This window comes from Dermacentor variabilis, chromosome 7 (genome assembly GCF_050947875.1).
Source record: "Dermacentor variabilis isolate Ectoservices chromosome 7, ASM5094787v1, whole genome shotgun sequence".
Lineage (NCBI taxonomy): Eukaryota > Metazoa > Arthropoda > Arachnida > Ixodida > Ixodidae > Dermacentor > Dermacentor variabilis.
In genome coordinates, this window is record NC_134574.1 from 139,813,375 (window position 1) to 139,826,491 (window position 13,117).

General features: G+C 46.8%; 1 protein-coding gene across 1 annotated transcript in view; it reads left to right on the top strand.

Annotated features, from left to right (window-relative positions):
• Positions 1 to 489: 489 nt before the first annotated feature.
• The window catches only part of LOC142587997 (dihydrolipoyllysine-residue succinyltransferase component of 2-oxoglutarate dehydrogenase complex, mitochondrial), a 49,313-nt gene continuing 36,685 nt past the window's right edge, over positions 490 to 13,117 (top strand). The window contains exons 1-2 of the mRNA XM_075699413.1: positions 490 to 597; positions 4,217 to 4,250. Coding sequence (XP_075555528.1) covers positions 508 to 597; positions 4,217 to 4,250 — 124 coding nt within the window. The 5' untranslated portion in view covers positions 490 to 507. The remainder of the gene's footprint in view (positions 598 to 4,216; positions 4,251 to 13,117) is intronic.

The following is a 13,117-nucleotide window of genomic DNA, read 5'->3' on the forward strand; positions in this document are numbered from 1 at the left end:
ACGCTGGATACCGACTGCCTCCTTTAAGTCGAGCTTTTGTGACGTGGAAACTGGGCTTGCACTTCCTTAGCTCTCATGATTTGTACCTCATCGCCACATTGTATCAGAATGGCCATCACCCAACTTGCCATCACCTAACAGAATGACAGAAAATAGTATAATAATTCTGACGTCCTTTTATCCTTGCTGCCTCAGCGCAGTAGAAACAACAAGTTTATCACTCACCACAGCGTCCAGCAGAACGAATGTGAATACGAAGCACAAATTAATGACACACACGCGCGCGCGAACGCCATCGCCGAGTACCGTGCCGAAACAGAGCAGACGACACCAATCCCAATCTCACATTTCTTGAACAAAGCTAAAGTAGATTAAAACTTTTAAATAGCCTACTTTAAAAACAAATATTTACGTAATTGCTTAGTTAAAGTTGTATTTTGCATTGCGACAATTACGTACCAACTTTTACGAGAGTGCGGCTGCCTCAAAACCGTAGCCTTTAGCAACATGGCGGCGTTCTTTGCCTTTCTGAACAGGAGTTCTCTCCGAGCTATTTATCGGTTAAAAGTAGTGAGTGAGAGTCACGACGCCTCAAAGGTAAGAAACGGCCACGCCCTGTCTCGAGCTCTTTGGACGTGTGCTTGCTGTTCGACTGCGTGCTGTCCTTCCAGCAGCTGTAACGGCATGATGTCCTCCTATGAGCAATGACCTTAGAGGTTCGCTGCAGTGTCCTACTTCGTATTTTCTAAACTTCCAAAAAAACACGGTCGTTTATTGTGATTCTCGGCAAGCGGATTTTGCTCTGTGCATTGCCCCTGCTGCGTTACGGTTATTTCAACGCGATGTAATGCCTTCGAAATGAAGCTGTGCTAGCCGAACGCCCTTGCTTCCACTTTCACCACACGGCCAGCCAATCATAGGTAATGTCCAGAAGAGTACGGGATAGCACGCCATTCAACGACGCCCACGCACACACACAAAAATATGATACAATAATACAGCATTGGTCACATAGCTGGGCGTTTACCCGACTCACCTGCTCGTCTTGAAGCCGGATCAATACTCACGCCTGCTATCGACTCTGGTCTACTGCTGCGAAGTGCTTAACGCTTTGACGCTTGAAAAGTTGTTTATTTTTGTCACTATACCAGCAGTATTTCTCGCGGCATCCTTTAGTTTACTGTGTAATATATAGCTACTAGTCCTGAAAACCTGGTTCTTCAGTGACCGAAGTGTGTTAAAGTACCGGCGTTCCTTTAGTAAAGTGAAAGGAGCAACCTGATCATGTGTGAGATTTAGAGTGATGAGATTTTACTTTTTTTTGTTACAGCTCTCCCTACTTTCGGCACATTCAACTGACTTATGAATTGCATAAAAACTAAACTTGACGTTTTTACCGTTCCCATTCCTTTTGCTTTCCTGAAACAGTTGTGTAAGACGTGTCGGAAGTGCTGGCTGAAGGATACCTCTGACAGATGTTATTCTTCAGTTGCTTAATAAGCGCTGGTGGCAGCCTTCTTCATTGAAATGCAGTGACCAGTCTTTTTTTTTTTAATATTGTATCCATCCTTCGTGATTTTGCCACAGCAGACGGCCACATGTTAATGAAGCCTTCCGCCAGCGTTTAAAGGGCGTTTACCGCAAGCAATACGCTGCCAAGGCGGTTTCTGTACGTCCTCATGTTGTAATGTTGTACCAGCCATCGTGGCACGGTAGCCATAGCGTTCTGGCGCATAGAAAAAAAAGTCGCCGGTTCGAATCCCGCTCGCGGCGCCCGCAGTTTGACGAGCCCGGAATGCGAGGACGCCTGCATAGTCTGATTTCGATGCACGTTAAAGAACCCTTTGGTGGCGAACATTAGCTCGAAGCCTCCCAATATGGCGGCAAGTTTCTAAAGCCCAGCTGTTGCTTCGGAAGTTTAAACCCCCGGCAAACAAAGAGTCCATGAATCAAGAAGCATTCCGATGTTTCTGCATCCCTCTTTTGTTGCTCGCAGAGCCACAAGAGAGTTCACTTGCATTGTACGAGAGCTGCGGGAAAACGCACTAGTCTCACACCTTAACGCCACCGGCCGTGCTTTGACAGCATGTCTCCTCTGCTGAAAGACACTGTGATCCATATCACCAACTCCTTGCAGTGGTGCAGTGAAATGTACAGGTCACGTCACCCCACCAGAATAATGAGCTATAATATAATATAATATAATGAGCTATCACAAGTGAGCCATTGCCCACTTGTGATCACCCTCTGCACGACGCCAACGGAATCCTTCACAGAAGGATTAGTAGCGCACGACGGGTGAGCCCTTCTCCCCTCGCGGAATGTGCTATCTGTTCTCATTATTGATTGGCTGACTCTAGCCCTAGGCTTTGCTGCACCACAAGTAATCGGTGAGACAGACTACAGTTTTGGTCTCTGTGAATGGCAGATGCTTCAATTTGTGAAACAGTCTACAGTAAAGTGTAAGCTATGGTTCAAAACTGCATGCATTCATGTAGTATCAAACAGTGAGTGTCCAACCAAGTATTCGGCTGTGTGCCGCAAAAAGAGTTGGAAACCACACTTGGCCCACCAGTTGTTACCCATATAGTGAGAGTGTGTTATTCGGGACGGTGGCAGACCGTGTGGCTGAATGACAGCAGGTACTGGTAGCATCCTTGTGAGCAACATGTTGCACTTTGGGCAAGGAAAGTGCGCGCTGCGGCTCATGCAATGCAGTGATGGTTTCTCAAGCAGGTTCAGTATTCTAGGACAATCATTTTCAGAGATACTGTCATGAAATTTTACACAACTGGTGACAGATGCGTCGGCGTCTACAGGTAACAGTGTTCTTCGTACAATGCCAAGCCCGCTGTCATAGCACAGTGTCGCAGACACCCATGGACGCCGTGTCCTTCACCAGGCATGCAAAATCTTGAATAAGTGAAAGCATCTTCGAAACCGATTGCCCTAGAATACCGCCCCGAATTATCTAGGTAAGCGGAAGTTATCTGTAATATTATCTGTATTATCTGTAAGCGGAAGTTCTATAGTATGCGCCAATACCCGCGGCAGTACCTGACTGGCAATGGCATTCTGCTCCTGAGCACGAGGTCACAGGTGCGATTCCCGGCTGCGTAAGGGCTGCATTTTGACAGGAGTGTGATGCAGAAACACATTTCTTTATTTATGTGCACATGAACAAACTACAGGCAGTCAAAATTCATCTGCGAATCCACAGCCCTCCACCGCAGTGTCTTTTGTAGGTGTTAAGCCCCGTAATCAATTTGTGCAGTATGAATAAGCCTAACGTGCAACCCTTGCCAATGTTTAAGCTAATGGCAATGCGCAGAGCAGAAATTTATTTATTTATTTATTTATTTATTTATTCATTTATTTATTTATTTGCAGGGTTTAATGTCCCATAGTAACACTGGAGCAAGAAAAGATACCGTAGTGGAGGGCTCCGGATTAATTTTGACCTGCTGAGGATTCTTAGCATGCACTTAAATATAAATACATAAGCACTGCTGCATTATGCATCCACTGAAGTACAGCTGCTGCGGCCAGAAACTGTCCACACAACCTCATGCTAATAAGAAGCAGAACGATGCAGCCACTGAGCCATCGTAGTGTGTCGTAGCCCTGCGACACGATGCATGATGATGGGTAATGCCTTCATCTGATAATGAAAACGTTTTCCAACTCACTTCCTTAACAAGATTTGTCTGGGTCAGCTTGTAAGTATATCAGTCTACTGACTGTTCGGATTTGACACCAGTTTGAGTGTTTACCATAGAACACGCAGACATCTCTGATGTGCTGTAATCATCATCGGGGTTTTGGGTTCTATGTCAATTCATGTTAGAGAGGGTTGTGTTATGCTGGTACATTGCGACACCTGTAAGGAAGACCACCCATGTACAGCTACGACTGTAACAGTGTTGTTCCACAGCTATGAGCGTAGATGTATTTTACTCTATATCATGCCGAAAGTGATGTAAACATCATCAGCGTCCTGTTAACATGCTTCTACATCTAACTCTTCAACTGCTTGAGCATTGTGCTCACACTAGGGCTATTTTATAGGACTCCCTCACAAAAAGCATTGTTGCTGAGTCAAAGGAGCTATACAGGATTTTATCACGCTGCTGTCATCTTTGCATCGCATGCATGGCCGTTTCCACACTGGTTGATCTTTATTATGAGCATTCTTCTCTTTCTCCATTTCTCGCAGATTCATCAGCTGCGACATTTGACCTCATGCACAAGTAAGACAATTTGCTTGTTGTACTATTGAATGTTGTTACCATCATGTGTCATATTGTTCACTTTATTCAGTGGAGCTGGGCTTGTATCGGAATAGATGGGGTGCAGTTTGCTTGATAATCTAGTAACTAGATTTAATTATAGGCAGTAGTCTCGCAGGTGCAACTTTGGTTACACACACTGCAGCCTTTCATGGAGCCATGTGCTGAAGATGAATCAACAAAAGCTGCAGTCCACTTCAGTGCAGCTGAACGGTACTGGTGATGGGTGTGCAGCTCTCCATCGACTGTATCTGCTGCTGAGTGCTGCGGTGTTCTGCTGTAGAGCACAAGGAATTTAAACCCAGCCATGACATTCGCATTATTGTGAAAAAGAAACCCAAAGATGTTGGTGTACTGAGATTTCGATGCACACTGCAGAACCTGCGGCAGTCAGAATTAACCTGGACGCCTCCACTGTAACATCACTTATTGCTCAAACGTTGCTTTGACGCAGTAAACACTGTCTTTAAAATCATTACTTCAGGGGAAATTCTTCAGTGGATGGAGTGCGATGGGGCAGACGTAACTGTCTGGGACACCATTAGTGCCTACAACGATGTGGGTGTGACTGAGGGTATCAAGGAAGTGATGACTGTGAAATTCCTTGCCAGTACTGAGAAACATTTCAAGAACACTGACCGTGCGCAGGCTGTTACACATATTGTACTAGCAACAATCGTGTTGTTTGATGTGTAGACTTTCTGAGATAATCTGCTAGTGTTTGTCCCAACGCATGCTCACAACTCCTGAAGTATACAACAGTTGTGTCATGATCTGGCTGCGGCAAGTGCCTATTTGACTGATGAAAACTGCAAATGGGTCTGGGTAGTGCCGCAAAACACGGACACAAGAAGGAAGGAAGGGACGAAGACAAACGCTTAAGTGTTTGCTGCGCTATCCAGGCACCTTTCCATGATGCTCGGCCAACAAGCCCATATAGCCACCCTCGTCCAAAATTGCAAGCAGTTTTTTTTTTCCTCAATAACAATGGAAATTGTCTTGCTTCTATGAGTTCTTAAGACAGGCATTTTGATCCAGTGAAGCTCCTAATTAGTCTAAATTATTAATGCTGTCCAGTGTCCAAAGATTCAGCCTTTAGCTAACCGCAGTGCAAATGCAAAGGGCACCAGCTTGGATGTTTTGAAGTATTTCAGTGCGACTGAATGAGGTTGAGCGAGTGTGAGTGTCTTGTGCTATTGCTTTATGGTGCGAAGTGGAACACGAGTAAGCAGTCAAGCAGTTTTGACAAAGCATGAAGTGCAGAACCTCATTGGGGGCTTCTGCACTTTAATTGTCTGGTCCTTTTTTTTCCCCCTTGGCTCCCTTGTTTTCTAGAATCACAACCTTAGTTTTTCTCCGTTGCATAGTGATGTTTAGCTGTTACGTTTAATGTAGGGTGCTCAGGTTAGGCAGTGTCTGGCCACGATCTACGAACTTAGATCTGTTCAACAAACACCTCACTTCTAATCTAAGGCATATTCCATGGTCAGTGAAAAAAAATTATTGCTCTCGTACCTCCATTGTTTTCGTTATTCATTGTCAACCTTGTTTATTAGAAAACCTCCAACTGGCTCTGTGACGATGGCATTAACAAGAGCTGGCCACACAATAATTTTTTTTTAATTTTTTTTGCAAATGGAGTGTGGAGTATGTTGACAGGCATAATAAATGAAAGTCATGAACTGCACTGATCAAAAACTTTACACACGGAGAATAATAAGCAGAAAATTGCAACTACATATAAAGTATAGAAAGGGGAAGAATATAATAATTGTGTAACATTTAAGGGGCCTTGTATTTTGGTTTTCGTGGCTGTAAACAAGCAAAAAAAAAATTGACGCCTCGTATTCCCTCATCCCCTCATACTTCTCTCACAATTTAGGAGCATTGTTTCAGGATCCTAGTTTTAGCCTTGGCCACCTTGAACCTTGACACTTGTATGTTGACAGCATGTACAGAGTGGCTGGCATGTCTTGTCAAGCAGCATAATTTTCTCACATTGTGACACAGGACACGGAAAAGAGGCCCGGGCAAGCGTTTGGTTGTTGGTCAGTTGTCTGTCACGTGCCTCTTTTTCTGCATCATGCTGTTTGAAAATTGCGCGGCTTGACTTTTGTATGTTGTTTTTTACAAGAACTGCTACTACATCGAACCCATGGGAGCAAAAGTAACTGAACCTCCCCTTCCCACCCCCACTCTTGTTCTGACCACCATTCTTACCTCAGCTGGCTAGGATGTCGTCGTCGTTTCTATTTGAGAATTCACCGCAGGCACATTGCTGCGCCTTAAAACAAGAGTTAACGGCAGCACGTCCCACAAGTGATGCCCAATGACAGCTTGAACGTTGGGTGGTTCGTTACTTTTTGCATGCAACAGTAACACATCTCTACATTTCCCGCTCAGAGTGCAGTCAACCACGAAAGTTTATGGACCACGTGATCACAGAAAACGTTCAATTTCCGAGCAGCCTGTAAAAGTAGTCAGTAAAACCGAACATCACAGTGTTGTTCACATATACTGGTGGAGGCTGTAAATGCGAATACTAGGCTGCGTTGTGAGGCTGCGCAGATATCCAGCTTTTTCCCACATTTCGTGTACCGTAAAAATTTGTGGTTGACTGTACAAAAACAACAGCGAAAATTGTCGCGCTTGATGTTGCAAAGCGTTGCACTCCTCGGAAAACGGCAAATTGCCCTGCCGTAAAGCAGGTCACGCTTATCGGTGGAGCTCCTCCTTGAGGAGGGGGAGGCGGAGAAGCAAAATCTTTCGCGAACAATAGGGCTGGTCAGGCGCACCGTCTCGATAAGGTCCGGGAGCCCGAATTCTCACCGTTATCAGCGTTATCAGTCGTGGCGCAACACGTCGGACGACTTTTGGGACGCTTCATTGAGCGGGAATGCTTGACGCTGATTGCACACTTTCTCTCCGCTCTTGCGAGACACCCGTGATGCAACATCAGGGCCTCCGTATCGCGTTACTGGAAGGCGAAACACGTGCGAGAGTAATTTAATGAAGGAGCCCTGACGTGCCATTTCCCACCTTTCTATAAGGAAATGCTCGCAAGTATAAGAAATACTGGCAAGCAAGCCCAATCTTTGCGAACCAGTCCATAATTTGAAGAAGAAAAAAAAAAAACAACTGCGCAAGAAAGAAAAGGAAGGACAATATTAGAAGACGATTAACATTAGCGCTGATTCGCAAGGCAAAGTTTATTTCGCGAAACAAGTAATAAAGAAAGGCTACGACAGCACAAAGCAAAATAGCACAAGGGTGTGTGTGTGTGTGTGTGTGTGTGTGTGTGTGTGTGTGTGTGTGTGTGTGTGTGCGTGTGCGTGCGTGCGTGCGTGCGTGCGTGCGTGTGCGTGCGTGCGTGCGTGCGTGCGTGCGTCGCGACGCAAAAGGTGGTCCCGTCGGAGTTGGCCATCGCGATATTTCGGCACTCGCATCGGCGATCCCGTTCTGCTGCTCACCGTGCGTACACAGCGAACTTGGCGCACTAAAATGCCGAACTACACGTATACGCTTGGCGGCGCGCGAAAGCTCGCGCTCGCCCATGTGCGCATGCGCAGATGGTGCGGGACAGATCGTATACCGCGTCGAAGCGCGGCGCTACAGCGCGCATGCCTTCTCCGGTTAAATGTAAGTGCGCCGACTACACTAAAAAAAAAAAACATACCGAAGGTAGCCAGGAGAAAACAATGAGCCAAGCGGGCGCGCGTCTTGTAGTTTGAAACCGCCATTCCTCGCGAGGCGCGGCAAACGCGCGGCTCGCGAGCTTTGGCGCGCCGGCAAGCGTTTCACGCGTCAGGTGCAACGCTGGGGAAGCTGCGCAAGTAGTGCGGTTCTCCAAATTTTATCATTCCGCGCGTTCCGTGTATGCTTCGCTATAGGCATAGAGTTTCTCACTACATTACCTAGAGGGAAATCTGGCGCTGCTGCGCTGTGGTATGCATGGGAATGCCGGTATATTGTGGATTCGGATTGGCATCGTTCTCGTAGAGACAGGACACCTTGAAGACGCGCTTGGCAAGTACCGTTCCGACTGTCACAATGACTCATTTTCTACTAGAACAGCACGTGAAAAGCTGGTTTAGCTTTATTATTACGCGAAAACACGTTGTGTTTAACTATGAGAACTACATGTTGAGAACTATGAGAACGACTGCATGTTGCGTAAAAAGTATCAGCGGGCCGCTAAAGTTGGAGGACAGACGACAAGGTTCGCGCTCGCTTTTAAACAGTTGGTCGTCTGTTCTTGCTTTTCTTCGCTTGGTCACGCATTGTAGGTGAGTAAAGATGTAATATGCGTGAATGGAAACATTTCATGAAGATTTTACTTTGAGAACGCGTTATTTGTGTAGCCATATCCATGTTTTAGACGAAGCCTCGTACAACACCAGCCAACACGAGCCTCGTAGACACATATACCGTCATTCCCATGACGGCACGGTGCCCCCTTAAGAAACTCCCATAGACGGTGGCGCCAGATTACCTTCTAGGTGTTATAGTGAGAAACTCTATGGCTATAGGCGCCAGTGGCGTTTGCTCGCGCGAGCATGCACGCGAGGCTGCCGCGACGGGATGCAGGTAAAAAAAAAACAACGAAAAACCAATGGATATAAAACAATGTGTTAGCAGCCGAATAAGTGCATGGTTCGTTGGCTTCTAAGAGTAAATTCTTATTTTCATTCAGAACTGCCCTTATGTAAAGAACATTTTCACAAAAAAGCGGTCGAAAGACACCGAACTCTTTCTAAGTGCGAACGCAGCCACTGCACGAAGTATCTGTAGCCTCCAAAGCGTTGCACCTGATGTATAGTCGCATCATACAGTCGCCGACTTGGTGAACGCAATCGGGTTATACCTAAGTGAAGTGGCATAAAGCGTCCAAATGCTGCCTATTTTAGTGAAGAGGTGGAGAAACTGGTTTTGCTAGCGGTTCGTACATTTTTATTCTGCACGGTCACTTTCATGTGAAAGCAAGCTACCAGGAAGGGAACATTTAGTGCGGAAGCTTTGCACAGCAGCCGCTCGTCACACTCAAATCGCCGGTGACATGTACGAAGGAAGTTTGTCGGCCGTTCACGCCGACTCTTCTAGTTCCAAGTCACGCTGAAGGGGTCGTATCCCCGAATAAGTAACCGCTCGAGAATACCGCCTCAGACTGCGCGCGTAAGGGTTACCGGGAGCTAAGGGTTGGAATGGAGATATATACACAGCAGGTGCATCTAAAGCCATCGCGTGACCTTGACAACAATATACGATGGTTTGTGGCTACGAGTTGAACATTTCTAGCTTATGTCTGCTCACATCCGAGATTAAGTTCAATTTATAAGGGCGTGTGGGGCGTAGAGCTCATAGCCAGTGGCTGTGTTTATCGGAATACCGGTATGGCTGCCGCACGGGGGGAAAAGGAATACCGTCGAGGACTGCAGGGGATGAGGGGCTGGGGTTGAGATTGGGAAATTTGAAGGCCTCTATAGGATGGGAATCGGTTGACGTTATGCAGGGGTTGTGATTCCACATTTACGACTCTTGGTTACCTTTCTTGATTTCTAAAGCGGTATCGATGCAAAATACTCGCGGAGATTCGCCTGCTGCGCCGTCCATGTAGGCGCGCCAAGTGATCGAAAGGTTGTACGAAAGTCTGCAACGAAAAAAATAGCGGCACGGGGATACGCGGTATATCGTGTCACCGCTGTGTTCGCTGTGAGACACTGAAAAAGCCAGCTCCTAACACGTTCACCTGTGCACACCCGCAGGTACCTATCATCATCATCAGCAGCAGCAGCCTATATTTATGCCCACTGCCCAGGACGAAGGCGTTCTCCAGCGATCTCCATTTGCCGCTGCCTTGCGCCAATTCGAAGTTATGGCCGAAAATTTCCGAATTTTATCACGCCACCTGATTCTCCGCCGTTCTCGACTGTGCCTCCCTTCCCTTGGCACCCGTTCTGTAACTCTAACGCACCAACGGTTATCTACCCTTAAGCGTTACATGGCCTGCTCGGTTCAACTTTTTCCTTTTAATTTCATCTTGTAAGCCGGGTATACACCCGTTTTCTGTCTAATCCACGCCGTTCTCTTCCGGTCTCTGCCTATGTATACCAGAAGTATCATAGTCATTTTTTTATTTTTTTATGTCATACCTAGAAGCCTGGTAGGCATTACATAAGGGGGTGCAGCAATGTATGAAACAAGGTAACCTCTTGGCATCTAAACACGAAAATAAGCTAAATAATTAGAGAAACAAAAACAAGAAATGTCGCATTGCATCGGTACTGTAGCGTTTGACGGATCATAACTCATAAAGGACGTTAAATATTTTTTTTGCCAGCCACAACCCTATAGTTGAGCTTGACGTGATGCGAAGCGTTGTTGCTGTTTGGTGAGAACGGTTTGTCACGAATATCGTTAAATTTTTTCTGGGACGATCGAACAGCCACCGCACTTGCAACGTGGTGTGGTGGTATGGCGCAGCGGGGATGACGCGGTTGTTGTCGACCGTTAAATGTGTTGTTACATTTTAGTTAACTCCGTTTGCTCCGTTTGGGCGCGTCGTACGCACACGTATAGCGTTCACGTATAGAGTTCGCGTTCGGCGATCCGTTTGTCTTTCCGGCAGGGCTGCGCGGGCCTCGGGCGTCTTCTCGTCCGCACGACGGCGATGACCTCCTCGTTCTCGGCGCGCTTATACGTTCCTCGAACTCGGCTGGGGTGCCAAGCTTTCTTGGAGCGAGGGGATATTCGTGCGGCGACGAGCTAAAAAAGGCGTCGGGCTGCTGTGCCTGAGGAATCCACGTCACGTGGGTTTGAATCCGCGCCCGGCACCGGAGAAATGTTAAATTTTTTTGTTCATTGGAGAGTTCCGTGAAAGAGGTTAGACCTACATAGTGTGTGTGTGTGTTTGTGTGTGTTTGTGTGTGTGCGTGTGTGTGTGTGCGTGTGCGCGCGCGCGCGACTGCACTACCTTTGGGATCGGCCCGCGAAAGCGGTCATAACAGATGGAAGACGTTCATGCACGCAGACGGTGGGAACGGTCGCCACTTGTGTAAGAACCCCCGGCGCGCTTGTTCCAGGAACCCGAGAGAAGATGCGGCTAGCGATAAGTGATTGCACACTGTTTCACCGGCGCTTCGTGCACTATCTTCGGGATCGGCCCACGAAGTCGGTGTGGCAGATGGCAGGGAAAAAAAACCGCGCCACATTCGACAAGAATGCTTCGCACTAAAAGGAACTAAATGTCGAGGTTCCGGATCACCTCTCAGTAAGATTAGCCTTGGAGAGACAGTGAATGACAATGCTAAATCTTTTTTGTGTGTGTGTTAAATTTCTCATTCGAAAATTTTCATCAATTTGATGGGAGAAGGCTGACTTATAGTGCTGGAGAAAAGAAAGGCCAAACCTCCACATTTGAATTTAGCGCCGAATAAAGCAGCGCCCGTACGTCAGAGTAGCGTCTCGGATTTCGTAGTGTCATCTTGTATTTGGGACTTTTTTTTTTTTTTGTCGCAGGGAAATGTTTTCAGGACTTGATAAATGGACAATAAAGTTTTCCATCCATCCATACAAATGGTAAATGGAGTATGCCATGCTTTTAGAACGCAGTATACTTCTTTACCGGTAAAGAACTAGACCCATATAGGCGTCAAAATCCGTCACAGATTGTGCGGCAGCTTTCGGCCTGCGTCGCGCCGAGTCTCGTTTTTTTTTTTTTCTTTTTTTTTTTTTTTTTTTTTTTTGCTCTTGGAGGCAGGAAGGAATTAGGAGAGAGCATTGCGCAGAATGTTTGAAACGAGACGTATCGACCCAACACGTGGCCGTCACGTCACAACGGGAGCGCTAAATCCTACCGCGCGCCATGAAGCGGCGATCGCCATAGGTGGGCCGATACGTGTGGCTTCAATCCTGTTGCGCGATGCCCTCTTCTAATTCTTTCCTTTTTGCTAATTCTCTTCGTCTTTTTTTTTTTTTCGCGGGGTAGGTTTTGTACTCCCGCTCTGGCAGGCACAGCTGTGGAAGGCCGGCCTATAACAACTGCGCGTCGACTAAAAACTACCTGGAACCAAACATTCCCAGCCAGTACGCTGTATAGTCTCTGGTCACGCCACACGCCGACACTGCGAGGCTTCACGGCTAGTTCGCTTTTCCGATGCTGGCTGCGTGTGACGTTGTGCCAGTTTATTTCCTTCCCCCGTGTTATTGCGTATTTGCTGGCTTTACGAAGCCTCCCATCACGATAGGAAGAGGCCCATTTCGCTGTTGCAGAAATGTTAATTGGCTAATACTAACATAACTTAAGATCCATCTCGACCAGTCAATCGCATTCAGTCAGTCGTTGACTCGCGCCGAGGTGCGGCTGATCCACGGCTGAGTTTGCCGCAAACTTACCGGGTAAAAAAAAAAAGAAAGAATTCAGCAATTGTGTCTACGCCTTCCTTTGTCTTCGGTGCGCTGTTATTAGCCATGATAGAAATGCCTCTAGCATAGCAGACACGACTTAGCTGCCAGAGGAATCCGTCAAAGCGGTTTTGTTTCAGCCAAAGCGAGGGAGGTTCGTTATTGCAGAAAGGTTGGCTTCGTTTCACACATGGGAGGCAACGCTGCTGAAGTGAGAGAAACTTTTACTACCAGGATTCGCTGCAGTATTAAAAACAAAAGTGTGTTCTTTATAGACAGCAAGAAGTCGGGCCGATGTAAATAATCTGACGTAACGCTAACTCCATGCGTTATAGTTGTAATTATATAGTTTTACTGCAGAGAAGACGTCTGCGCAGGTCTAAAGCCGGTTCACTGCGAACCGCGCGGAGTGGTACACTTCTGTGACC